The sequence below is a fragment of the Polypterus senegalus genome, chromosome 7 (assembly GCF_016835505.1).
Source record: "Polypterus senegalus isolate Bchr_013 chromosome 7, ASM1683550v1, whole genome shotgun sequence".
In the NCBI taxonomy this organism is placed as follows: domain Eukaryota; kingdom Metazoa; phylum Chordata; class Cladistia; order Polypteriformes; family Polypteridae; genus Polypterus; species Polypterus senegalus.
In genome coordinates this window covers 19,566,996-19,594,105 of record NC_053160.1, presented here as the reverse complement: position 1 = coordinate 19,594,105, position 27,110 = coordinate 19,566,996, and the positions used below count along the sequence as shown (strand labels likewise).

Sequence of the window (27,110 nt, the reverse complement as noted above, 5' to 3'; positions counted from 1 at the left end):
ATTTTTTTTTTATTTTCAGTCGTGGGAAATGGCACAGTTCAATACAAACAGCATAAAAATCTTTTCTCTTCCTCTCTCTCTGCCTCCACTCCTCCTCCAGCAAGCTTTGTCAACCTTTTCACGACTCTGGCTCCCGGAGTAGTGGTGGCTGGCTCCTTTCACAGGGCCTCAAATACAGAGTAAAGGCACTGCTGGTACATGAAGAACAAGCGATAGTATTTAATTAACTTTGACAGGTACGGTAGTAGTAACCTACAAAGCCTTAAATGGTCTTGTACATGACTACATCAGTAACCTCCTCCATCATTATACGCCTGTCCACCCACTAAGATCCGATTCCCACAATCCCGTTGTGCCCCAAACTAACCTGAGCTATATGTGTGACTGCACCTTAACTTTTATATGACCTCCCTAAATTAGTGAGATCAGCTACCTCAATTTATGCTTAAAAAAAAAAACAACTTGAAACTAATTTGTTCAAGATGGCATTTAACTTACCTTAACATTGCAACCCTACTTTCAGTTTATACTTTCTGTCAATTAAGGTGCTAAGGAAGATTTGTGTTTGTATCACAAATTGTGTTATTTGTTCCTAGCTTTCTTGTAGTATTTGTATTTTTAATTTTATTCTGGCTTATCTAATTTAAAGCTTTGTGTTTCTTGTATTCATCTACATTTTGTTGTATTAATCAGATTTCTTTTTTCAGTGTTGTATATGATGCGTTGTTCTTTCTGAATTTCTTTGACGATGGAAAAGGATGCTATATATATGTATTATTAATATTATTCCTCAATGGCCACAAGTTACTACCCATCTTCTAATGGCTGCTTTCAGTGTGACAATGCACGATGTCACAAAGTAAAAGTCGCCTCATATTGGATTCATGAACATGACATTCTTCAGGTAGACTGGAAGATTCACAGCATGAATGTGCAGTAGACAAATCTGCAGAAACTGGGTGATGCAATCATGTCAACATGGACCAGAATCTCAAAGAAATGATTCCAACATCTTGTGGGACTCCGTGCAACTACGAAATGTTTTGAGCGTAAAAGAAGACCACCAGTATTAGTACAGTGGTCCTAATAATCTGCTCAGCTAGTGTTACGTATGTCTGACTGTTTGCTGGCAAGTGCCATAAAATAATATTGAAATCTTGATGTGCATCAATCTGTTTAATTACATTTTAACTAAACTGTTTCTTGTAGCCTGCAGACAGTGGTTCGACTCATATAACGCTGCAATAAAACATGGATTTACCTTTAAAGTGTAATTAACAGTGATAAATACCCTCGTACTGAACTGCAATGAATTACAGCATCAGTACATATAATATAAACACCGATCGCCCGAAGCCATGTCTTGGCTTCAGCTTCGTTTTTTGTTTGTTTGTTTTTTTCCCTTCCAAGCCGAAGCCATTGCTGCTCGATTGCGATTGCTTGGCGCCCAATGCGCCGCCCGACGCAGGAGGAACTAAAGTCTTAAGTCTAAAGTCATTTAAAAGAGCCGCGGCGAACTGAAGTTGAAACGAAAACGTCACTCGCAGACGCCGTCCAGCATTCGACGCAAAAGGACGTCTGCCATCTCGCGCACGCCCCTGGTTTCGGGTAAGAGGATGCATGAGTTCTTCTTCTTATTGCTTTAAATTAAGACACATTCGGCGTGGGCGCTGCAGGTTTTACAGTCTGCACGTGAAAAGGACTTTCTGGAGGAGCGCTCCTGGTGGGGCCGCGCGTGAGGCCTCCGCGACCTCCAGTGCCCGCGAGTCGCTTCGGCCTACGTCGAGATGTCAGTCATTAAGTGAGCGCCTTTGCGTTTACCTTTATCATGGGGGAGGCGGTTAGTCGGCGACAGCTGCTTCAGCCCCCTTTACTGGCATGAGAAATAACGTCGCCACCGCCGCCAAACACTTGCGCTTGAATGTGTTGTGCATTACCGAGTCTAATGTACGTCGCCCTGCCATCAGCCAGGCCCCTAACAAGTGTATTTATAGTGGACATCTCCAGAGACAGGGCGCGACTAGCCGCGTTACTTACGGATTTCGATATGGGCGACGGCCTTCTTTCAATGTCAAGGTGGTGGCCTTCGTTTTGCTGAGACCACTGGTTAGCCCGCCTGAGAGAGCCCTGCGGCCGGTACCTGCCTGCAGATGGAGAAGTGTAGACGGTAAGACGGAAGGAAACCTGTAATAGGAGAGAGTGGCCTGAAAGGGAAATCTCGACTCGCGTAAACAAACACACAAAGTGAGGGCGGCGGAACAGGGTAGTAATAAGCTTGAACGGCGAGTTCCGTAGGTTTTAATATGTACTTTTAAACAGTTAAGATGTGCAGGTCATAAAGTCTGAAACTACCATAGAGAAGTGTATTAGTCGGAACGGATTGTGTACGTGGCAGAGGGTGTCTAAATACATCTTAAAAAAGGAGCTCGAGGATCAATAAATATTCGAATTGGCGTGCACATCAGTACATTTGGGCTTCAAGAACAATCATAATTACTAACCAATTCAACATGTGGCATTGTTTATCCACGTAAATTCCGTGGTTTTATTCAGAAATCGATACACGTCTGATTTCTTGACTGGTTGCATCACGTATTCTTTCATCCATATATTGAATCGTACTTACTTGACTACAATATTTGCCTGCATATTCCAGTGTAAGATGGGAACAATTGCTGGTAGATATGTGGGTAGACTAGGGAGCAAACGCATATATTAGCCTTACTTTATTAGATTAATTTTGCTGTAATCAATTAGCATATTGTTATAATTATGAATAATTCTGTTTGCATTTATGAACACAATGTTCCATCACATCAACCGCATTTATTTCTGTAGCACATTTTAACATGCAGGATATTGCTCAAAGTGCTTTACAAGATGCCAAAGAAGTAGTTACATGCAAAGAAAAAACAAATTGGGTAAGAATAGTAACGGACAAATAAACACATGAAAAAATATAATTAATACAAAATTAGAGTCCTTGTATATAGAATTGATTTTTAGTCTCTAAATCCAATGATAAGGTCATATGGCCAAGAGGACAGAAAAAATAAAAACTCCAGAAAAGCTGGAGAAAAAACAATCTGCAGGAGTTCAAGGCCAAACAACCACCCAGGTTACATTGGGCATTCTATCTAACATAAATGAACTTAAGTGGTACCATATTGTTTTTTAGTCTTCGTCTCGTGGAAAGTTAGGAAATCTGCTTTCATTCAGACATCACCAACAGCTGCACGCACTTTGATCAAGCGCTGGTGGTGCAAAACGTTCTTACAGAAAAATTAGAAAAGAAAGCAGAGGAAAAGTAGAGATTAATAATGAACGCAAATTAATTGTAGAATTTGATATTTCTATGCATATGCATTTTATCAGGAGTAGAACTAAAATGTAGCTATGAAAAGGCAACATTAAAGTGGAGTTTTAGAATTAAAAAAAAAAAAAATGATGCACATTGTTGTATATTTATTTCCAACTTTCACAAATATTTAAAATGTTCTATTCAGCAGAGAAGTACAAGACACACCATCAAAAACATACTATTCTGTACTGTATAAAAATATAAATAATTGAAACTCAGGCTTCTGGATTAACGCAGAATATCACCATAAGGATGAGGCTATAGGGTGAGAAATGAGAGGAGATGTAAGGATTCAGTGTAAGGTAATGGCTTCTCCACTACTGTAACTTGCCTTTTAAAAAAAAAATATTGACTTTAGAGAGGTCATTCCAAAGTCTGGTTGCAGCATACACATTATGTGCTGACTGTTGTGAGTCTGAGTGAGGACACTTGAACCAGATGGAGCTGAGATATAATAGAGTAGAAGGGGCACCTGCCAATAGAGAGTTAGAAAAGTCATTGTGGAATGTGATGAAAGCATGAACAAGCTTCTTAGTGTCAGAAAAGGATAGGAAATTACTTTTGTAGTTTCATATATATTCTCACACACAGACCGATGATGTGAAAGGCACAGAAAAAATCTCCCCAAAATGTGGCCAGATTGATTACATTTATTCCTTCCTTAGTAATATGTTGTCCCATTAAGTACTCGCTTATAATAAACTATTCCTCTCTGTCATCTGTGCCATTCCCTATCATGTGTGACCAAGAGAACTCTAGAGTGAAATTACCCTTAATATTTTAACCATTTAAATATCCCTTTTTATTTTAGTATAGCACATTATGTTACTAATGGCAATAGACATTTTTGCTAACCAGCTTACTATCTAAATTTGCATTTGCTAAATCATTCTGTTTTGTGGCCCAGTTTTTTCATTTCCAGTAAGGTTTGTGTGCAACCAACAGTCTACAGTGGCACCAGTGTTTAACAAAGGGAAACTTGTTGATCACAGAGCACACCCTGAACACATTTGTGTCAGCCAATTTATCAAGAAGATTTTAATACATGCTTAGACAATTGTCAAAACAAATTAATACTGATATTTAAATAATTGAACCTATAATTGCAAGGATTTTTAGATTTGCTGTATTTCATTGGATACAGACAGAGAAAAGAAATAGAGGTTGATTTGCTCAAGTAAATTAAGACAATTTACCCAATGTTTTGGTAACAGCTTCGCCTTTTTTAATTCCTTTTTCGATTTAGCATGTATCTAAAATGCAACAGCATTTGGCGTTAACCCTGAGTGTCTTTTGGGTTAAGCACTTATGATCGATCCTATGTAAAGTTTTAAGTCCAAACAACACTCAGGACAGTATTATGTTGCCATCTAGTGGATAATGTAACATGCTTCCATAAAATAATGAATACGTGTTTTTTTCACTCTATGGTAAACATCAGGATTCAGAAGTAAGGTGGAGCCTTCAACCAGAACGCACAGTGGCATGTAAAAGAGACAGAAATTGAATCATTAGGTGAATCAAGCGACAGAGAATATAATGTAATTTGGTCATCAGACATTGACACAGATAGTGTGTTGCATATGGAATTGTATGACCGAACCTCTGTGATAAGCCTGATGAATTTGGTCACAAGAAGGTTCACAGTGGCAGCAAGGTAAAATGATTATGATGAAGTGGAAGGACAGGAAAATCATTCACCCCTTAAGCATTATTTACAGTGCAGCAACTGTCAATGTTCGTGTCAGGAGAAATGTGGAAGTCACTAAGCCTTGCACTGTGGTAGCTGACAATAATACAGTTAACATGTCGATCATCCGGATTAGACACTGACATTCTACCCTCTGAAGTACAAGCAACAACAAAATAAAAAATGTTTTTTATATATATGAAAAGTGTGCAAAGAAACATGCCCTTACTAGCCCAGTGCAACATCATGCTTTGTGTTAGTGACAGTTTCAAAATCTGTCACGTGAAGGACATGTACTGAATCTGCATCCTCACAGCAGTGGACACTAGACATACCCATCCAACTGTTTTTATGTTGATGTTATTACACCTAATAACACGTTTTCTTGTTGAAAACAAATTCAACATTTTTGGCTTCTTTTTTCACAACGCTAAGGAGGCTACTGCAACTAAAGTATAAGGTAAGAGAAAAAGCAGTTGTAAGTTAAAGGTAGGCTAAAGCAGTTTTTAAAGTTATGCCATGTTTTAATTTATTAAGAAATAACATATAAGACAGAGATAGTAGTACACTAAGTATCTGATATTTTTTTATTGTGAAATAAAACACATGCTTCTTTTAAGTAGCAGTTTGGACATATTTTACATAAAATGTGTGCTGTATGTACTAAGGCAGGTATCAAACATTTTTGAACTTGAAAGTAAAAGGGTTAATTGACAGTATGGATTTTGTAAATGACCTGAGATGTCGTAGGAGTCTGTATCCTTGTATTTTTATGTCTCTGGTGGTGTGTGTATGTGAATTCACCCGTAAGGATTAATAGAGTTTATCTTATCTAATTATCTTCTGGGTACTAAAATGTAAATTAAAGTTTACCAGTATCTGTGGTGTGTAGTGTATACTCTTACGATCAAATCAATATGGATGCTAAAAAGAAGAAAAACAAGTATTGTGCTATCATGTAATTTCTTACTAGAATTTAAGAGTCCTCCACCTTGTCAACATTTACCATGACTAGTTCTCTTTATTTCCAACAGTCATGAGAGAGATTGTAGAATTTAGTTGTGCTTTATTTGTAAAGAAAGAGCAAGTCTTGCCCTTACCCCACCCCTAAAACAAACTAAAAATGAAATAAAATAAAAAATTTACATTGGAAGCAAATGGAATAAATCCATGTAGTCTTAAAAATGCAAGGCACTTTCTTAGAGGAAGAAACTAAAATACTTTGAAAGTACGGCAAAACCTTGATTATCTGTCAAGGGTCGCGACCAAGGCTGTAATGGATAAGAGAAAAGATGGATAACAGAATAGCTACTTAAAAATAATAGACAGTAGGTTGATTTAACAAATAGTCATATTTATTAACAAAACAAAACTATATTAACTCAATTAATTCATATAATATTGTAATGACCAGCTTAATAAACAAGTACAACTCGGTGGTACTGCGGTGGGTTGGCACCCTGCCCAGGATTGGTTCCTGCGGTGACCTTGTGTTCGGATTCAGCGGGTTGGAAAATGGATAGATGGAACTTGGAGGTAATGAAGTTTTCTATTTTTTACTTGGAGTCTCCGTTCCATAGCAAATGGTGCCCTGTTTGATCTGGGTACTAGTGTACACCTCCGAACAATAAAAGAAAGCTTTCCCTACCAATCAGTTTATCTCCTGCCACTTAACGTTATTTTTTTTTTTCTTTTTTCAATATCGCAAACACTCCTGCTTATTGTCTCTACTCCCTACTCAAAACGTCCTTCCACTGCCCCTTCCTGTTTCTCCTAACTTCTCTTGTCACTCATCTCCTAAGAGGCAGGCCCACCTGTTACAGAACAGAAGCCCTTTACCCAGTCCCATCACTTACAGCTTTCATTCTACTCTTTCTGCTCCTTCATAGCGCATCACAAGCTGCCTGCATGTCACAATATCCATCCATCCATTATCCAACCCGCTATATCCTAACTACAGGGTCACGGGGGTCTGCTGGAGCCAATCCCAGCCAACACAGGGCACAAGGCAGGAAACAAACCCCGGGCAGAGTGCCAGCCCACCGCAGGTGTCACAGTATACAAAGCATAATATAACAGCTTTTTAAAACAAAATTACAATACAGAAGAACGTTAACATTAATACAGAATAATATTACTCGCAGTGGTTTCTGTTTTCGATACGTTTTTCAGTTTTGTCGGCATCATGCTTTGTCACTCACTGTTCTTTATTCTACTCTGGAAATTGAAGCAATACTTGGAGGACTTTTCACTCTTTTGTAAGCATCTAATAATTAAACTTTTTTGTGACAATTCCAATACCACATGCTTACATTTATTGGCCGTAATAATATATAGTAGATTTAATTATAACAAAAGAGAAAAAAAAGCTATGAGACGCTGTTAAAACGGAAGGTAAGTCACTGACACTGTGATTTCAAGATGTGGCATGACGTGCTGAGGAAGAACACTACCCACTAGCACAAGGAAGAGTTTTTTCAATGCGTGCGGCTCACAGCATACCACATGGCAATAGTAGTACAGTAATAGGTAGGAGCGCAATTTTTTTTTTCTTTTTGTGGCCTTGATAATTAATCAAGTTTTTACTGTAATTGATGGTATGTATTAAGGGTTCAACGTGTATAATCTCATTCTTTCTGAAGATTTTCCCATAGCCTTTTTGCATATTACTTTTTTTTTTTTTTTGCACTAAATAACTGTCCTATGCCTACTGCTTTCCTTAGGCGAGTCTTCTATCATGTTATTGCAACAGTATATACGCTGAAAAAAGCATGCACAATAACAGCAATGGCAGAAAGGAAAGAATCATCTTGAAGTGCACTTCATGAGAATCATGTCGATCTGGAACAAATACCAGCTCTTGGAATCTGTTCAAAAGTCTTTGCAGCAATGTCTGGTAAACCAATATCTTTATTAATTTGATTTTTTGTTGTCAGTTATTTCTCTCCCTTTTTTATGAGCTTATATCACTTAATTTAGTGTAGCCAGCAGGTAGGCCAAAAGGCATGGCTGAAGTGTTGATTTTCTCATTTTCTGATACTGTGAACTGGGTTTGCTCATTGGGCATTTTGCATTATGTCATTAATGCAATTTTCTGTTTTTATATGGTTATTTTAATATATCTTTTACTTATTAATAGTTTTGTTTTAATAGCATTAGAGAAGGTTTTTTATTATTTGTTAACATTTTGTTTGCAACTGTAAGACATAAGTATAAGCAGGTATTGAATGACTTAGGAACTTTTTCTAAATAGAAGTTGGAAGACCAAGCCATCTTTAGCTTCATCAGTTGTGACTGGCATTGCTTAATGTAATTTTATATTGCAACTGATATGTACTACCACTTTTAGAACATTTTAAAACAGTACTTAAAAATGTCTATATAGATAGACAGAGTAGAGATTGTTTTTTTGTTAAGTTTTTAAATTAGACATAAGAGACATTCCTCTACTTAGTAGCTTTCACTGTTGCCGAAAATCATTCCACAATCTGGGTCCATAATACCTGTTTGAAATTAATGGAACTGCTACAATAATAAAGATCATGTTTGGGCTGATAGTTAGACAACCTTTATTATATGGGTTTATAAGGTCTTTGTTGTCAAAAATACAGTACAATTATTACTCATTAAACATTAGATAAATTTTGACAAGAACCATGTAGGTCCCTTTAAACTAATAAAAGGTGATTATGATCTGTTCTAAAATATACAGGACACAAGTGCAGTTTCTTAAGGCCAAGATGTGTGCTCTTTCACTTGATCTTTTCAAAAACAAGTCTTAACTACATTTTCAATCTTTTGCAGACTTTCTGTAAACCTGATATATGTTTGTTTAAAGATAAATGAAATAGTTAATTATGCTATTTACAAAAAACATTCACCAGCCAGTCATTCTGTATTTGCAAATAAAAATGAAGATCTTGCTGTAGTCGTATTATGTAAATGACAAAATCCAGTTGAAGTGACATTGTTCAAGTGATGTGTACTGTAAAGTTCATGTTATACTCAAAAAGCACTGCTAGATTTTTGACCTTAATTGACCGGAAGGCTAATGAAACCAGGCTGTTCTTAATCTGATTAATATTACAGACTATCTGAGGAAATAGTGACTACAATCTCTTTTAATGGGCTTCTTGGCAATAATGCTAAACAGCAGGAAGTGGAATGTAAACATAATATAATCTCAACAAATTCCATTATTGTGATTGGCACAAGAAGACTCCTTAAAATACTTTTTATGTCTGATTGTATTTAAAATGTAAAATCTTTTGTAAGGATCTCTGATTTATGAACAGTAATTAGTTTTTTTTATATTTTTTTCAAAAGAAGCTAAAATTTCCTTTACAATCCCTGTGTTTGCAGCAGGTTTTACACTAGCCGGTTGTACAATAAAGTAGTCCATTTTATGAAGTACAATGTTTACACAGTCAGTTAGACCAAGCTGTGAGAAGAAGCAGTAAAAAGCAGATAGTAGATGGAATCGGAATGTTAAAGGTTGTGTTTCACTGTGACATTGACATAATTAGTAATTTACTACGTGTAATTTTGTGGGCATTTTTTTTACCTTGCCTTTGTAGTTTAAGTGGCAAAATTGTTAATTTGGGGGAATTTGTGCCCCGTGCTTCACAGAGCTGAAAGGAATTCGATGCATCTATTTGTACCTGCGTGTTGCATGCTGTTTAAGCAGACTGTATTCGATTGAAACAATTAGATAATGTTTTTGTTTAATTATATGTTTATGTATGTGAAGTACTCTTGGCTTCTGTGATGCCCGGGTTGCTCGCAGCTGGCATTTCCACCTTGACCCTGGGGCACAGTCATGAACTGAGATTGATTAGGGCGATTAAGGGTACAGAACAAAAAAGAGTGGTGCAAAAAGGGGTTAGTACTTTTATTCTCCAACAACAAATAAGGTAGCATCCAAATTAAAGTGCAATGCAGGTAAGATGTCTCCCAATAAATAATCCATGATGAAACAGTGTTGGCAATAAATAATGGAATAGTGAAAATAAAAATACAAGTGATTAATCTTTTCATGAATAGATTAAAATCATGTTTTAAAACAGTCAGGATCATTCCATTAAAAAAAGTGCTTCTGGCAATCCGACTTTATCTTCAGATTTGTCTTTAGAGACTTAATGATATCTTTTATATATATATATAATGTATGTATATGTGTGTGTGTGTGTATATATATATATATATATATATATATATATATATATATATATATATATATGACTGAACTGTGTTATGTAAGCTCACATTGATTTTTTTTTTTATTTATTACTTATTCCTACCTAATTTAGTTTGTCTTTTCTTGTAACTATTTCATTGACATCTTGAGAAGCACTTTGAGCTACATCCTGTGTATGAAAATGTGCTAAATAAATGTTAATTACATCTCCTCTGCTCATCAGCAGGATACACCTGCTGGAAAGCGCAGTCAATCATTTACGAGCTTATGTCCCCAGCACCACCCCTCGGTGTCTGTGGGGACCCTGTGAGAACTACTTTCTTCTCCCACCGTTTTCTGTTGGTGTCGATGGACTTATCGAAGTGGGTCGGCTGCTCCCACTCCACTTTGCTTCTCAGAAGGAGCAGCCATACCTCTGGATTACTATTGCTCCTTAGTTCCATACGGAGCTTCTTCCCTAACCGTTATGCCTCCTCTCTGTCACATCAACTCTGCCATGAACCTGACATTCCTCAGTCTAACCTCCAGTCTTTCATTCTGTTTTTCATTTTCTTTTTAGCCCAGGATCTTGTGTGTGCAAGTGCCTTAATGACAATCTACAGAGTATTAATGTGGTAACTGTACTAAACTGATCGAGTCTGCACATCAATGAGCAGTCAGCCAGTTTCCTCATCAACACCCCTAGTCCGCTCAGTTTTCTGCCTCACACACTCACACTTGCCAAACCTCAGCTGCACTGTTTTCATTTTAAAAACAAATACACACTGCCATGGTCCCCTTACTCATTGTACCACAGCTTCTTATTGGAAAATTTGACATGTTATAGTTAAATTAATGAAGTGTAAATTCATACTAAATGTTTATAAAAATAACAAAATGTTTAGAATTTGGAAGAGACTTCATAAAGCTACTGGACCAAATTTATCATGTCAAATATGAGGCCTTGGGTTCAGCCTCTTGCTTTCAACTCCCAGGCCTGGTTGTTGTCGTTGTAGAATCTGGATGCTCTCTCCATGTCTGGGGGTTTCTTCTCATATCCTCAGTGATGTGCCAGTTTTGTTACATGGATATTCCAAATTTGCACTGTGTGATTTGTAGGAGTGTGTATGTGTATAGGACTTTCTCTGGCCTTACATTTTGTATTTCCAGGATAGGCTTGATCAAGCAGGGAAATGTAGCCAACCCAGCTAAATGATTACTCAGGCATCTAATAATTCATATCTGTGAGCCATTTTATAATGGCCATTGAAGTGATAAACACTAAACCTCAAAAGTGGTGATCTTGCTGTGTGAACTGTATTTTATTTCCCTTTTAAGAAGGGCCAGTGCTGTGTATTTGCACTGAAGAGGGTTTTCTTTTTTCGTCAATTTATATACACTATTTTGTCACATTTCAGGAAACTAGTTGACAGGTCAGGAACATCTAAGCCAAGCTTCACATCATGCCAGCTGTGCTAGAAGTCATAAACTGACCAACCGAGATGCTACATTCATTTTTCATATGGTGTGGAGATAGACACAGTACATAAAACATAACATGTATTTTCCAATGCAAAAAGGCAATTTGCACCAGTGTCCAGTTCTCCTAATGAAATCGGAGAACTTTATTGAACTTGTATTACAATAACGGCACCTAGTGAGAATGAAGCTGCTGCTATTAATCTTATTAACCAAAGCAGTGACATTCCATTACCGCATTAGTCATCTGTAATTTTAACAGTTCCACACATTCTTTTGAACTGCTGAACATGTGTTATCTGGTCACTTCATGGGGGACAAAGCTCGAACACTGTGTTTCACTGCCTAGCTGCACTTGATGTTTCACGGGGTAACCCCAGCCCATTCTGCTCAATGCAGATTGTCGATTGTGTGTAGTAGTTTCTTGGTGCTCTGAGCTTCATGAGGGGCTTGTTCTTATCCCAATCTGAAAATATAAATCCATTTAGAGTCTGCACACGTTATTAACATCTACTTTTTGGCGTATGCATATTTTCACACTCGAATGCAAGCAAAGTAATAAAGACCCCTTTTGTGGAATTTTCCACTTGTGGCATCATTTTGGCACCCAAACTTCAGATTTTGCAGCATTTCAGATTAGGAATACTCCACGTGTAATAAATAGGATGGTTTGTCCCTAGACAATATTAGCAGTCAGGGATCTTATACAGATGGTCTTTAAATGTATCACACACACATTACACTTATACTTGGAACATCCCTAATACATATCCTAATGCATGTTCCTTATGCATAAATGCAAATTAGAAATCTGACCACTTTTTGGGTTTAACATAGTGAGGGTGCCAGTATTCTGTATGATTTGTATGCTTTATCTGTTTTTCTTTCTTCTAATAATGAAGGCCCATGGAAAAAGACATCTGTGGCATATTAAGAAAAGACATGAGAGGGTAGAATGTCATAAGATGTTTTATAATGTTGCAGTTGTTTCAGTAAAGCTGCAAATGGCTCAAGACTGCCAAAATCCTGCTTTCATATTTCAATAAAAACGGCAGACAATTTATTCTCTGTATGAATTACACCATGTTTTTGTAATTTTTGTATTTTCTGAGAAGAGAAGATAGGAGTCTTCAAAAGTATATAAAGATTGTTTCTGGCTTTGACATCTTAACCAATTATTTAGAATAAGAAAACCAATCATAAGCCATCAGCACCATGTATTCTTACTTACATTTATATAAGTCTCCCACAAGTGAACCAAGTCCTTAAAATCTATGAGTGGCAGTGAAATTGATTGGTCACCTATTCCCCATTAGTGTACCAAAAGAAATTGACACAGACTACTACAAGCAAAAGGGGTACCACTTTTAATTTTACTCCAAGCTATAACTGGTCACCTTCTGTACTGGTAAGTTTGGAAAGAGTTGATGGCTGACATATGTGGCTTAGCACAAAAAATACTTCCTATGCTTCAAAACTTAATGCAGAAATCCCAGTTTATTAACATTCACATAAATGACAGTACTACATTGAGCCCATCTGGTACTCCCCAACTTATTATTTGTACTTTTACCAAATCCTAAAGGGATGATAATTAACAGTTGGTGAAATGAACCTTTAGTGATTGCGTTACAGGTTTTGCCTAAACTTGCGAAGTATGCAGATGTGTCAGTTTTGAGTTTTTCACAGCAGGCTTTCTATTTAGTTGTCAATTTTGGTTAAACCTTTTGGCTTACCATACTCTTTTGCTTTGAAGCCAAACCTTTGCCAAATTGGTGCTGTTGATTTTTTTTCTCTTGCCACCAATTCATCAATCTCATATTTTGTATTAAAATGAGACACTTGATTACATTGTTAAGTGCAAGGCTATTAATGAGGACACCCGGTGGCCAAATTGAGAATTACAGGAATTGCAGAAATGCAAAGCCTGGCAATAGCAAGCAAAGATATTTAAGGGGATGACAGAGCGACTTGAGAATTTTACACCTTGTCCCATCCTATTGTCCAGTGTTCCTTGGGCAACAATATTCCTACTTGGGGTTCAGAGCAGCCCTGAACCCCCAATTGTACCCCTGCTACCTCTAAGGTTGCATCCCTTGCAAGACAGACAGTAGCGACATGAATTTATTTAAATTGAGCTTATAAACCCTATCAGCTGTCTACCCACATTGTTACTTAGTGGGGGTATCCAGTTGTTCGCTTGGCTTCCTCATTTCAAGTTTAGATTGTGCCAAACCCTTTGCAAGTACTGTATTAGTCAATACAGTATGTCAGTTTTGTTCCTTGAAACTTGTTACATTGCACATAATGTACACTCACCGAACAAATTGTTAAGAACACTATACTAGCACTGGGTAGTGCCTCCTTTTGCTGTCAGAATAGCCTCAATTCCTCATGGCATGGATTTCCCAAGATACTGGAAACATTTATTTGAGGTTCTGGTCCATGTTGACATGAGTGCATCATTTAGTTTGTACACATTTGTTAGCTACACATCCTGCTATAAATCTTCTGTTATACCATGTTCCAAAGGTGCTTTATATGATTCAGATCTGGTGACTCGTGAGATCAGTTTGAGACAGCTTTTGTTTAGTGCCGTGGCTTATCATGCTGAAAGTTGCCATTAGAAGATGGGTAAATTGTGGCAATGAAGGGATGCACATGTTCAGCATTTAATTAATGATTGATTGGTATTAATGGACCCAACACCACCAGCCTGGACTGTTGATGCAATGCATGTTGGGTATATGGATTTATGCGGATGGTGCCAAATTTTGATCCTATCATCTGTGTGCCTCAACAGAAATCAAGAATAATCAGGCCAGGCTATGTTTTATCCAGTCTGAAGTTTCTGGTGTTGTTGAGCCTGTTTCCTTTGCAGCCTGAGTTTTCTGTTCTTGGCTGACAGATGTGGAACCAGACATATTCTTCTGATGTTGTAGCCCATCCACTGCAAGGTTTAGTGTGTTGTGCATTCTGAGATGCTTTTCTTCTCACTGCAGTTGTGCAGAATGGTTATCCGAGTTCCCATAGCTTTTCTGTTTGCTCAAGCCAGTCTGGCCATTCTCCTCTGACCTCTGTCATCAATAAGGCATTCCTGTCTGCCAAACTTCCACTTGCTGGATGTTTTTTTGTGATTTGCAACATTCTGACTAAACTCTAGTAACTAGTGTGCGTGAAAATCCCATTAGATCAGCAGTTACGGAAATACTCAAATGAGCCCTTCTGGCACCAGCAATCTTGCCATGGTTGAAATAATTGAGATTACATTTTTTTCACCCATTCTGGTGTTTGATGTGAACACTAACTGAAGCTCCTGACCTGTATCTGAATGAGTTTGCGCATTGAGCTTGTACTACATGATTGGTTAATCAAATAATTGCATGGAAAAGCAGGTGTACGGGTGTTCCTAATAAGTTGCCCAGTAAGTGTATATACAGGCACACCTTTGACAAGTATATATAGATGATTTTTGCTTCATTAGGCTCTTTTAAGACTCATTTTAAGAATATCTTGTGTTAGGTGTGTTTAGAAAGTAGATGCAGGGAATCTCGGATGTCACACACAACGGGAAGCAAAGGTGCGTACTCCTGATGATCCCCAATTAGGGCAAAACACATGTTGTGTACTAATATATATACTGTATATACAGTGCATCCGGAAAGTATTCACAGCGCATCACTTTTTCCACATTTCCTTATTCCAAAATGGATTAAATTCATTTTTTTCCTCAGAATTCTACACATATCCCCATAATGACAACATGAAAAAAGTTTACTTGAGGTTTTTGCAAATTTATTAAAAATAAAAAAACTGAGAAATCACATGTCCATAAGTATTCACAGCCTTTGCTCAATACTTTGTCGATGCACCTTTGGCAGCAATTACAGCCTCAAGTCTTTTTGAATATGATGCCACAAGCTTGGCACACCTATCCTTGGCCAGTTTCGCCCATTCCTCTTTGCAGCACCTCTCAAGCTCCATCAGGTTGGATGGGAAGCGTCGGTGCACAGCCATTTTAAGATCTCTCCAGAGATGTTCAATCAGATTCAAGTCTGGGCTCTGGCTGGGCCACTCAAGGACATTCACAGAGTTGTCCTGAAGCCACTCCTTTGACATCTTGGCTGTGTGCTTAGGGTCGTTGTCCTGCTGAAAGATGAACCGTCGCCCCAGTCTGAGGTCAAGAGCGCTCTGGAGCAGGTTTTCATCCAGGATGGCTCTGTACATTGCTGCAGTCATCTTTCCCTTTATCCTGCCTAGTCTCCCAGTTCCTGCCGCTGAAAAAATCCCCACAGCATGATGCTGCCACCACCATGCTTCACTGTAGGGAAGGTATTGGCCTGGTGATGAGCGGTGCCTGGTTTCCTCCAAGCGTGACGCCTGGCATTCACACCAAAGAGTTCAATCTTTGTCTCATCAGACCAGAGAATTTTGTTTCTCATGGTCTGAGTACTTCAGGTGCCTTTTGGCAAACTCCAGGCAGGCTGCCATGTGCCTTTTACTAAGGTGTGGCTTCCATCTGGCCACTCTATCATACAGGCCTCATTGGTGGATTGCTGCAGAGAAGGTTGTCCTTCTGGAAGGTTCTCCTCTCTCCACAGAGGACCTCTGGAGCAATGATAGAGTGACCATTGGGTTCTTAGCCACCTCTCTGACTAAGGCCCTTCTCCCCCGATCGCTCAGTTTAGATGGCTGGCCAGCTCTAGAAAGAGTCCTGGTGGTTTCGAATTTCTTCCACTTACGGATGATGGAGGCCACTGTGCTCATTGGGACCTTCAAAGCAGCAGAAATTTTTCTGTAACCTTCCCCAGATTTGTGCCTCGAGACAATCCTGTCTCGGAGGTCTACAGACAATTCCTTTGACTTCATGCTTGGTTTGTGCTCTGACATGAACTGTCAACTGTGGGACCTTATATAGACAGGTGTGTGCCTTTCCAAATCATGTCCAATCAACTGAATTTACCACAGGTGGACTCCAATTAAGCTGCAGAAACATCTCAAGGATGATCAGGGGAAACAGGCTGCACCTGAGCTCAATTTTGAGCTTCATGGCAAAGGCTGTGAATACTTATGGACATGTGATTTCTCAATTTTTTTATTTTTAAGAAATTTGCAAAAACCTCAAGTAAACTTTTTTCACGTTGTCATTATGGGGTGTTGAGTGTAGAATTCTGAGGAAAAAAATGAATTTAATCCATTTTGGAATAAGGCTGTAACATAACAAAATGTGAAATAAGTGATGCGCTGTGTGTGTGTGTGTGTGTGTGTGTATATATATATATATATATATATATATATATATATATATATGAGAGAGAGCCAGAGACAGCCAGCCAGGAAGGATGGGAAAAATTCCAGCCTTCAGATTAAATTAGTGTATTTTTTTATATATCTTTATGTATTTATGCAGTTCAAAATTAGGTGATTTGGATCTGCAAGTGACTTCTTGTCTTACTGGCTTGGTTACTTAAAGTACTGTGCATTGTTGCCTGGAAACTGTTGTTGATTTTCAAGGGTTTCATTTCATCCACCTGCTCATAACTGTGTGTTCCTTGCATTCCCATTTGTAAATTCAAATTTATGTCTTTGGCTTGTTTATTTATCAGCTGAACTTTTTTCCCTTGTTCTTTTCTTTATCTTTTGCAGTTCAGAGCACAGCAGTCATGGCGAGCTATGAGCTGAGAGCAGGTAAATATGTAAATAAAGGCTGTCACTTCCAGCTGGCATGTTTAAAGGTTTTAATGGATAGTTCTAATTAATATACTATATTTGTATAATTGTTTGATTAAAAAATGTTTATTTTTCTGAACTGGATTTGTTTACATGTAGACAGAATATACAGTATATTAGATGTGTAAATTCTTAGAGGCCTCCTAATGTAATTTGCTACAGAACATAATACTTGTATCATGATACGATAACATTTTTTATGCTTTAAATGTTAGTTTCATGTGCATTAACTGACTTTTTGGGAGGGGACTGGGTCCTATGGTGTTTTGCTTTCCTTACTTTTTATTCTAAGATCATTAGTCAGTTGCTTATTGAAATATTAGGTCTGTTAATTCTAATGTGTTTGCTGCTTCTCTTCAGTCCTCATCTTTGCCTGACATACATAAACTTTCCTCTCCTGACACTGTTTTCACTTTATAATGATATAATTTCTGGATTGTTTAATGATATAGCATTTTTAAAGAATAGGCTTGACCCAGCTGCCTGCTTATGTCTTTTGTTTACTCCTGAGCTCAGAGTGATAAAAACCACAGACTGACATCTTGAGCGACTTTATAAGAAAACTGGCCTAACTGTACATTTATTGCTATACCCTGAGCATATCTATAAGTTTAGGGATGCCCTAAATGCTGTTTGCTCTAATTGCTACTCTTCCAAAATAAATTGTGCTAAGTCTAGGCCAAGAGTACTCTTTACGAAGTCACAGTACATTAAGAACTCCGCAGCTAGAGCTCACACCTACAGTGGATATAAAACGTCTACACACCCCAGCCAAAATCGCAGAGTTTGTGCAATAAAAAAATGAAACCAAGATAAATCCTGTCAGAACTTATTCCACCTTTATTGCAAAACTGCAATCTATACAATGAAGATGAAAACAAATCAGAAACTGTTTAGTGAAAAAGGAAAAAATAATCATATGAAAACCTGGTTACATTAGTTTGCACACCCTCTAAACTAATACTTGTTTGAAGCACCTTTTAATTTTATTACAGCACTCAGTCTTTTGGGGTAAGAGTCCATCAGTTTGGCACATCTGGACTTGCTGATTTTTTCCCACTCTTCCTTACAAGAAATTTCTAGATCTGTCAGATTGCAAGGGCATCTCCTGTGCACTGCTGTCTTCAGGTCACCCCACAGATTTTCATTTGGATTAAGGTCTGGGCTCTAGCTGGGCCATTCCAGAAAATTGATCCTCCTTTGATGAACCCATTGCTTTGTTGATTTTGATGTATGCTTTGGGTTGTTGTCATGCTGAAAGTTGAAGTTTGGCTTCCTAGCAGATGCTTGAAGGTTTTTTGCCAAAGTAGACTGGTACTTGGAGCTATTTATGATTCCATCCACCTTGACTAATGCCCTAGTTCCTGCCGAAGAAAAGTAGCCCCAAAGCATGATGCTGCCCCCACCCCCCCATGCTTCTTTTGATGCCCTGGGTTATTTTTGCGTGAAACATACATTTTGGACGTAGGGCCAACTAGTTCAACGTTGGTATCATCAGACCATAATACATTTTTCCACATGGTTGTGGGAGACTGGGTATATCTTTTCGCTAAGTTTAGTTGAACTTGAATGTTTTTTTGGTGACAAAAGGCTTTCATCTTGCTACTCAACCCAGGTATATAAAGAATATGACTGATTGTTGTCACATGGATGGAAAAACCTGTACTTGCCAGGAAATCCCGCAGCTCCTTTAATGTTGCTGTAGGCTTCTTGGTAGCCTACCTCACTGGTTTTCTCCTTGTCTTCTCATCAATCTTGGAGGGAGATCCTGATTTTGGTCGAGTCACGGTTGAGCCATATTTTTAGCTCTTGTTCACTGTGCTTCATGGGATGTTTAATGCTTTGGATATTTTTTGTACCCTTGTCCTGACTGATACTTTTCAATGGTGAGATCCTGTTCATTTTTGGAAAGCTCTTTGTCGACAATGGCTTTTGAAATATGTTTCAGCCAAGAGGATATCAGAATAATTCCACAGGAGCAGACAATCTTTATCTGAGCTCAGTCAGAGCCACTTTAATTGGTGTCAGGTTTATACTAACTACTATTTGAGATGACTCATTGGGATCGGTTGATTCTGAATACAGTCGCATCCTTGATGATTATTATTATAAACCATGATTCTCCCCCCCCCCCTTTTTTTTCTTCTAAACAGTTTCTGATTTGTTTTCACCTTCTTTGTTTAGATTGCAGTTTTGCAATAAAGGTGGAATAAGTTCTGACTTGGTTTCATTTTTTTATTACACAAGATCTAAGATATTGGCAGGGTTGTGTAGACTTTTTACATCAACTGTATATGAAGAGTTCTACACACATCACCCCATCTTCTTTCAGCTGCCTTGTTTACCTGTTCAGTCCTGTATTAAGTTCAAAATCTTGCTTCTCCATTTCAAAGTCCTGCATAATCTTGCTCGTCTTTAAGTTCGTGATCTGTTACTCTGCTTCTGGCTCTCTCAGGTCTTGTACCATAGTCTACTTGCTGTATCACATACCAGACTTTTCATCTTGGGAGGCAGGTCCTTCAGTACCATGGCCCCTAAACTCTAGAATTCTCTTCCCCGAGTAAAGTGACCTTGGGTTGTTTAAGTTGTTATGTATATGTGTGTGTGTGATTATTTATATATATATATATATATATATATATATATATATATATATATATAAGGTCTCTTGCTACTGAACTTCCTCTTTGATTATGTCAGCTTGTGTGGGTGGAGAATTCTACCTAAGTTTGAAACACCTTTCAGGTATTCCTGTTGGCTGAACTTGGAGAGAGAGTCCTGGTTTGTAGCTGAGTTTCATATTGCGCTGCCTGCAAACTACATTTTTCATGTTAAACTCTTAATCTAAATCTTCACTTTTACATTGTTTAAAAACTGAATCAGTCCAAACAAAGGCAGATAGGAATCCCTGGAGTTTTGCTAATATTTAAAGTGGGATGTTTGTTGAAATGTAAAAGGAAGGGATTTTGTGGTATTTCTTCCTTCTACAGTTGTCCAAAAGATGCTAAAAATACCAAATACTTTTGATCAATACATCAGTAAGATATTGAAACGATAAAACATTTTTTTCCTTATCTCTACACTTACTAAAAGGTCTGAATCTTTTAATTTTCATTTTTTGTCATGACTATTGAGGTGTAAGGTGAAAGGAGATACAATGCTACTTGATGAAGCGAGTCCTGGAAAATGGACTGCTGGCCTCTACACTCTTTAGGTATGTGATAGTATGAGCAAGGGTGTTGTTTTATTACTAATCAAATTACTTTATTGGTACACCCTGTGCAAATGATCTGAACAGTACAAACAACCAAAAGCATCAATGAGAGTACATCCTTACAAAATATCATCTTAAGCACCTGCTCTGGCAGTCGGGGAGTTACACCAGTCACTATGTAGAACATCTCAAATTCAAAACAAACCTTAAGTACTGTACTCCTAGTGTCTAAAACACATCGACAAAAAGAAAACTGTATAACTAGTGTAACAGTCCTCCAATTTTTAAAATAATAATAGAAAATCGCCATGCACCATATTCTTGGAATACTAATAACCTAACTGTATTAAAAAGTACACCTTCCATTTCAGTGATTACTGTAAAAGCTCTTTTGCTGCATCTCTAAACAAACATTCTCACCTTCTACTTTCATAAAGGATAAACTTCTCGAAGTAAGGGCCTTCAGGTTAGAGTGTTACTAGTATAATAGCTGGCAACATTTCATCATAATCCAAGTTAATAATTTTAAGTGTTTCAAACTCGATCGCAACTCCATTTTTATATCTTACTGAAGTTGTCTAAAATAAAATGGTACATGAGCCAAGGAGAAACAAATGAAGCAGGACAGCCATTTGTATACTGTATTATATTTGAGTCTCACAGTACAATAATTACTGAAATTGTCCATTTTTACAGATCTTTCCTGCCTGTTTGAAATTGAGCTACTCCCAGTATTTTTGAGCATTTATGTAATACATTTCTTGCCTGATTAGAATTATTTGTCTTTTTAAAATGGAAACATTTGTTGTATTATATCAAATACAAGTGTATAAACACATATGCATTAAGAGTGTGAAATTTCCACTTTTTTTTATTTATATGGCATCTTTCTCATGCTTGAAGCACTTCACAAAAAGATGTGGTTTTATTACTGCATTACATAGCCTAAGAATGATGGGCCTTAATTTATATTTAACACTTTTCACAATATAATCTTGACATTTTATTTGCCTTTTTAATTGATTCTGCATATTGCTTAGATGATGTTGTGTCAGTGTAGACCCTAAATTCTTTATAGCATTTGCTTCCTGTAAGACTGTGTCTCCCTTCTAGTATTTATAGTTGATGTTCCTTTATCCCACATGTAGCACTTTGTACTTTTTTAGGTTAAACAGCATTTTCCTAGTGTTTGCCCAGGTCCGAAGCATTTCCAAGTCTTCTTGAATTATTTTTGCCACCTCCTCAGTATTTGTTATCCCTCCAAATTTAATATCATCTTTGAATATCTTAATTTTATTAACTATATCAGAATCTGTGTCATTTTAATATAAATTTAAAAAGTAGCAGTCTAAAGACAGACTCCCGAGGGACTCCACTGATGACTTCACCCTATGTGGCGCTTTCTCATCATACCTGTATTCTGTTTCCTGCCAGGTAACCAACTTGAGATCCAGTTTTGTAGATTACATATTCATTATTTTGGAAGCGATATTTGATGGCTGTTTGAGCAAAAATGGGAAAACTGTTTATAACTGTTTTTTCTCAGTATCCAATTGTTTTTAATTCCAGGTGTGAAGTGGAGCTGTTCTTTAATGTCTGATTGTTATGGACAGTTGGCCTCAATCTAACACAACATCCCAAATGGATTCCGAAGCCCAACAAAATCGACCAAATGAACTTGTCCTTACTGGCTCCTCCAGACAGAACCTGGCTGACATGTCATCAGGAAGGCATTACTTGTGTGGCTATTTTGCAGCATTTACTAATATTTCCATTACTTTCCCAATTCAAAAGGTACTTTTTCGCCAACAATTGTATGGATTAAGGACACGCGATGCTATACGACAGCTCCAGCATGATGGCCTTCGCAACTTGTACCGTGGCATCCTCCCTCCTCTCATGCAAAAGACAACAACATTGGCTTTGATGTTTGGTCTTTATGAAGACTTCTCAAATGTACTTCTTCAGCATACCACTGCCCCTGAGTTATTGACACGCAGTGTAGCTGCTGTGCTAGCAGGAACCACAGAAGCAGTCTTGACCCCTTTTGAGAGAGTTCAGACACTGCTGCAAGACAATAAACATCACAACCGCTTTAATAACACTTTCCATGCTTTTCGAACTTTGAGGAGTTATGGTTTTCAGGAGTACTACAGGGGCCTGATACCTATATTGCTGAGAAATGGTCCAAGTAATGCACTTTTCTTTGGTCTCCGTGGTCCAATCAAGCAGTGCTTGCCTGAAGCTACATCTTACAGCACCCATCTGGTGAATGACTTCATTTGTGGGGGCTTGCTAGGGGCTATGCTTGGTTTCCTGTTTTATCCTGTGAATGTGGTCAAGGCCCGAATGCAGTCTCAAGTTGGTGGAGACTTTCAGTCATTTCGTGTAGTATTCCTTACTATCTGGAAGGAACGAGAAGGCAAGGTCTCACATCTGTTCCGTGGGGCACACCTCAATTATCATCGTTCCATTCTATCATGGGGCATCATAAATGCCACATATGAATTCTTACTTAAGTTTTTCTGAAGAACTTGTGTGTTCAACAAGAATCTTGGACGTGTAAAGAAAATGATGAACTTAAATGGAGCCGTTCTACAGTTTTGAGTGTGCATTAAGAGTATTTGAGGCATAAATTGCTTTGTAAATGTTTTTCAAGAATCCTGCCAATTCATAATGGAAGACGTATGTTTAATTCTCAAGAATTCAATGATTATGCCAGTTTCAAGAAGGGTACTCTTGGTTGATTACAATGTGCAATTTCATATTTCTTCTCTCTGCCTATCATAAAAACTCTGACCTTGAAACACCAAAGGTAGCATTAGAATGAGTTACTGGGCAGAATATCTCTTACCAATGTATGGCATCTTTTACCTCCTTTATTTTGTGCATATTAGATCTATAACTAGGATTTACAGCAAATACAGTCAATTATTTGAATGCAATGATAGTATCACATTTACTCACAGTACCTTGATTTATCTTTTTTTTTCATCCATCTTGAAATATCAGTATTTACTTTTTTTAAGAATTGTTGATTACATACATAATCAATGTCTGTTTTCATTATTGGTTTCAGACTTGCTTTTCTATACATTTCAGGAATGATTTTTTTAAATTTGGAAATGTACATGTTGCTGTTTATAAAATATAAAAGTATATAACTGATTGTGGTGGAGGACATTTCAGTTTATTTTTATTACAGTACTTCTAATGAAGAGTAAACCTTCTCTGAATGTTTTCTCTGCCTGCTCATGTCAAGTGTTTGCATCTGTTTTTGTTAAGGCAGAAGGCTTGTATTACATTATTTTAAATGTGTTTACACCGGACTACATTTTGTTTTTTGTCCAAAGACCTAGCATTATTTGAAGGATGACCATACATTTGAGATAGTTATGAGGAAGGTTGGGTATTGATACCAGGAAACTGAAGACTGAATATATTCTGTTGGAAACTTGTGGAGGAGGATGTAGCATAGCATACACCATGACCCAGTAATACTTTGCTAAATGTGGTGTGTTGGATTGACTCACTTTAAGAAGAATACCTTTTCACTGGATTATTTGTCAATCCCTAATCATTTTTGTTTCTGAAGGTGAAACAAAATACTCAGCATAGACAGGCTGAGGCATGGATGGATTTCTACACCATAGCATTTATCCTTAAGAACTGCTTTGGCTGCTGTGTTTGTTATATTACGTTTTATTATTTCACTATATGCGTCATGCTAAAAATCCCATCTTTTATATATTTGGTTGTTTTTTTACTTGTAATATCTATGTCATCATAGAAGTAGACAGCCATGTTTGCTTTGTGTACTGTAAGCACTAGAATACTATCATTTTTCCTGACCATAGGAAATACTTCATTATTTATTTTGAACTGTTTTTTTAAAAACACTTAATAATGGATGTACAGATGCTAATAGCACTAATTGGCGTCAGGCATCTTAAGTGATGAAATAACCTCCGCTTAATAAGAGAGTCCTGAAGGTCCTAAGCTACAATGTTTCCTTGGTAGGTGAGGTGGGGAAAACCTGGAGATATTTGAGTGGGCTATATCGAAAGCTACTGTGTGCCTTCACTATAGCAATAGTGTTAGATAGGTGACTTGTATTTGGAAGTACAGCAGTTGTTTCTTGTGGTGGGGTCTTCTACTCATTTACATAATTGTCAATTTTCAAAAAGGTTTTACTTAATTACACTTGGTATTAGAAGGAAGAAATTACAAGTAACTTTAAGCTAAGCCAGTGTTTCTTCATTTGAATTTATAACGTGAAAACATATATTTTAGCCAGACTCGCAAGTAGGACTTTAATGTTATGCCATATTTTTGACAGTGCTACTTTTCTATTTTAACCTGTATCTCTGTTTTCAGCAAACCTTTACAGAGCTCTGTACTTGGCACAGCATGTAGTGCTTCAAAAGGTTAGTACAAGAATCCATTCAGTGAAGATGTTTTGGCAGGCAGTGTGGTGTAGTGGTGAAGACTCTGGACTTCAAACCCCAAATCCTGCTACAGATACTGTGTGACCATGAGCAAGTCACTTCTCCTTCCAGTGCTTGAATTAGAAAAATTAAAAGAAATGTAACCAACTGTATCTCAGAAGTTGTAAGCTGCCTTAGATAAAGGTGTCCGCCAAATCAGTAAGAGTAATGTAAATGTTTGTTATATTCTCAAATACTTCACGGTAGAGTCCCAAGTTTGAATCCAGACCCCAAGTATTGTCCCTGTGTGTGCATAGGCTTTCTTTGAACACTCCTATACTCCCCTTCATTTCAAAGATGTGTGTGTAGGTGACTCTATATTGGCGTGGTGTAACTGAGTATTCACGTGCTTAAAGGTGTGCAGTACAGTGTATTGGCATCCTTTCTGGGATCAATTCAGGCCTTGTCCCCAATGTCACTGGCATATGCTTCAGCCATTTCTTTATCCAGAGTTCAATAAGTGATTTGGAAAATAGAAGAGTGCATGGAAAGTATCAGTGGTAACAATAACAAGCTGTGTAGTCATTTGAATTGACTAGTACATGTAAGTAAAACATTAACGAATGAAGGGGAAAATAGCCCTCTAAAAAGTAAAACAAAGTAATCTCTACAACATTATTGTCTCCCACAGTTAGTTAACTGGTTGATTCTTGTACGGTCTCCAGCACTGACTTTTCATTACCTTCAGAAAGTTGCTTTTTCTGCCAGTGTTCCATTCATAAGTACTGTATATATGAAATCAGATGTTTTATTCTGTGTATGTATGCTACTTTGATGAAATTTACTATGGAAATGTGGATGTGTACTGTATTAAATTAGAAATAAGAATTTATCCTTCAATGTGACCTGCAAACTCAATGTAGAATATGGGACAAAAAATTAAATGCAGCTAATTGTTCATAGATGTTGCCCTACCCTTTGCTTGACATGTTAGAAGGAGTCTTTCTTTAGTCTGGATGTGGAACGTTTATGAATTATATGCAGGGTTTCCAGTTGACACAAAGATCATTTTTGAAAGTTGAACTTCAAAGAATGCCTTGCAGTTTGTATCAAGGCTAATATAAGAAGGCAGTAGAATGTTTAATTGGAAAAACAGTTGGGTAGCCTTTTCCACAGGTTCTCCGTGGTTTGAAAATATTTTTTAAAAATCCAGAATATTCTGGAGAAAGAACAGTTGAAATTCCCACATGCAGCACTGCCTGCAAAATATGTACAAGAAACAACATGCACAGCCTGATGTTGAGGAGTCATGGTGTACCTAAGCCCAGCCAACCCTCACACATATCGTATCAGCCCTTGTATTCACTTCCTTCTTATGCCTTTATAAGTCCTGCACATCCGTGTTTTTTGCAAATATGCAGGGGGTCCTGGAACCATATACTGTACCTCCAGGTAATATTCAATTACCAGTGCATATGTAGGACAGTGTAGAAAGAATGATGCTCAAGTAAGAATCAAAAAATGAGAAGGGGATACTAAAATGTAAGGAGACTCTATGTCTTTACAGCAAAGTGAAACTAATAAATAGAAGTGGAAAGAGTGAAGTTGGTGGGTGCAGTATATTCATGACAAAAATGTATTTTGTCATTTTCAGCATTTTACTCATTAAGTATGTCTCTGGATGAAACTATGAAGAACAAGCAACCTGTTATATGCGGATCAGTTGCCAAAGTGCAGTAATGTTGCTGTGTGACTGAATGGTTCATTGGGACTGACTGACCTAACTTTGGTAATTCCGTTAATGATGAGCCCCTTTCAGACTTTCCCAAGAATTCCTGTGTTCTGATTAAAGACGGTTTGTAGAAACCTTAAAAAATTAGCAGTATGAAAAAGGATACAAGCAATAGCATCTGATGATTTTTTTTTTTTCTTTCACTAATCAACAAATATAATCAGGTATTCCTTTAAATAGGTAGTAAGGCTTTGTTTAATGTTTTTGTCTGTTTATTTTTTTCCCAATTTTTAATTAATAC

General features: G+C 37.4%; 1 protein-coding gene across 4 annotated transcripts; it reads left to right on the top strand.

The window, feature by feature from the left end:
- Positions 1 to 1,370: 1,370 nt before the first annotated feature.
- Positions 1,371 to 26,035, top strand: LOC120532373 (mitochondrial nicotinamide adenine dinucleotide transporter SLC25A51-like). Of its 4 annotated transcripts, XM_039758305.1 has the most exons (5): positions 1,371 to 1,608; positions 7,775 to 7,947; positions 17,353 to 17,394; positions 20,572 to 20,650; positions 22,220 to 26,035. In XM_039758305.1, the coding sequence occupies exon 5, from the start codon at positions 22,256 to 22,258 to the stop codon at positions 23,177 to 23,179; it is 924 nt and encodes a 307-aa protein (XP_039614239.1). In that variant the 5' UTR covers positions 1,371 to 1,608; positions 7,775 to 7,947; positions 17,353 to 17,394; positions 20,572 to 20,650; positions 22,220 to 22,255; the 3' UTR covers positions 23,180 to 26,035. The 4 variants fall into 4 exon arrangements, with proteins under 4 accessions (XP_039614239.1, XP_039614236.1, XP_039614238.1 ...); XM_039758302.1 differs by lacking the exon at positions 20,572 to 20,650 and having other exon boundaries at positions 1,373 to 1,608; XM_039758304.1 differs by lacking the exons at positions 1,371 to 1,608; positions 20,572 to 20,650 and adding an exon at positions 2,084 to 2,167.
- The last annotated feature ends 1,075 nt before the right edge of the window (positions 26,036 to 27,110 follow it).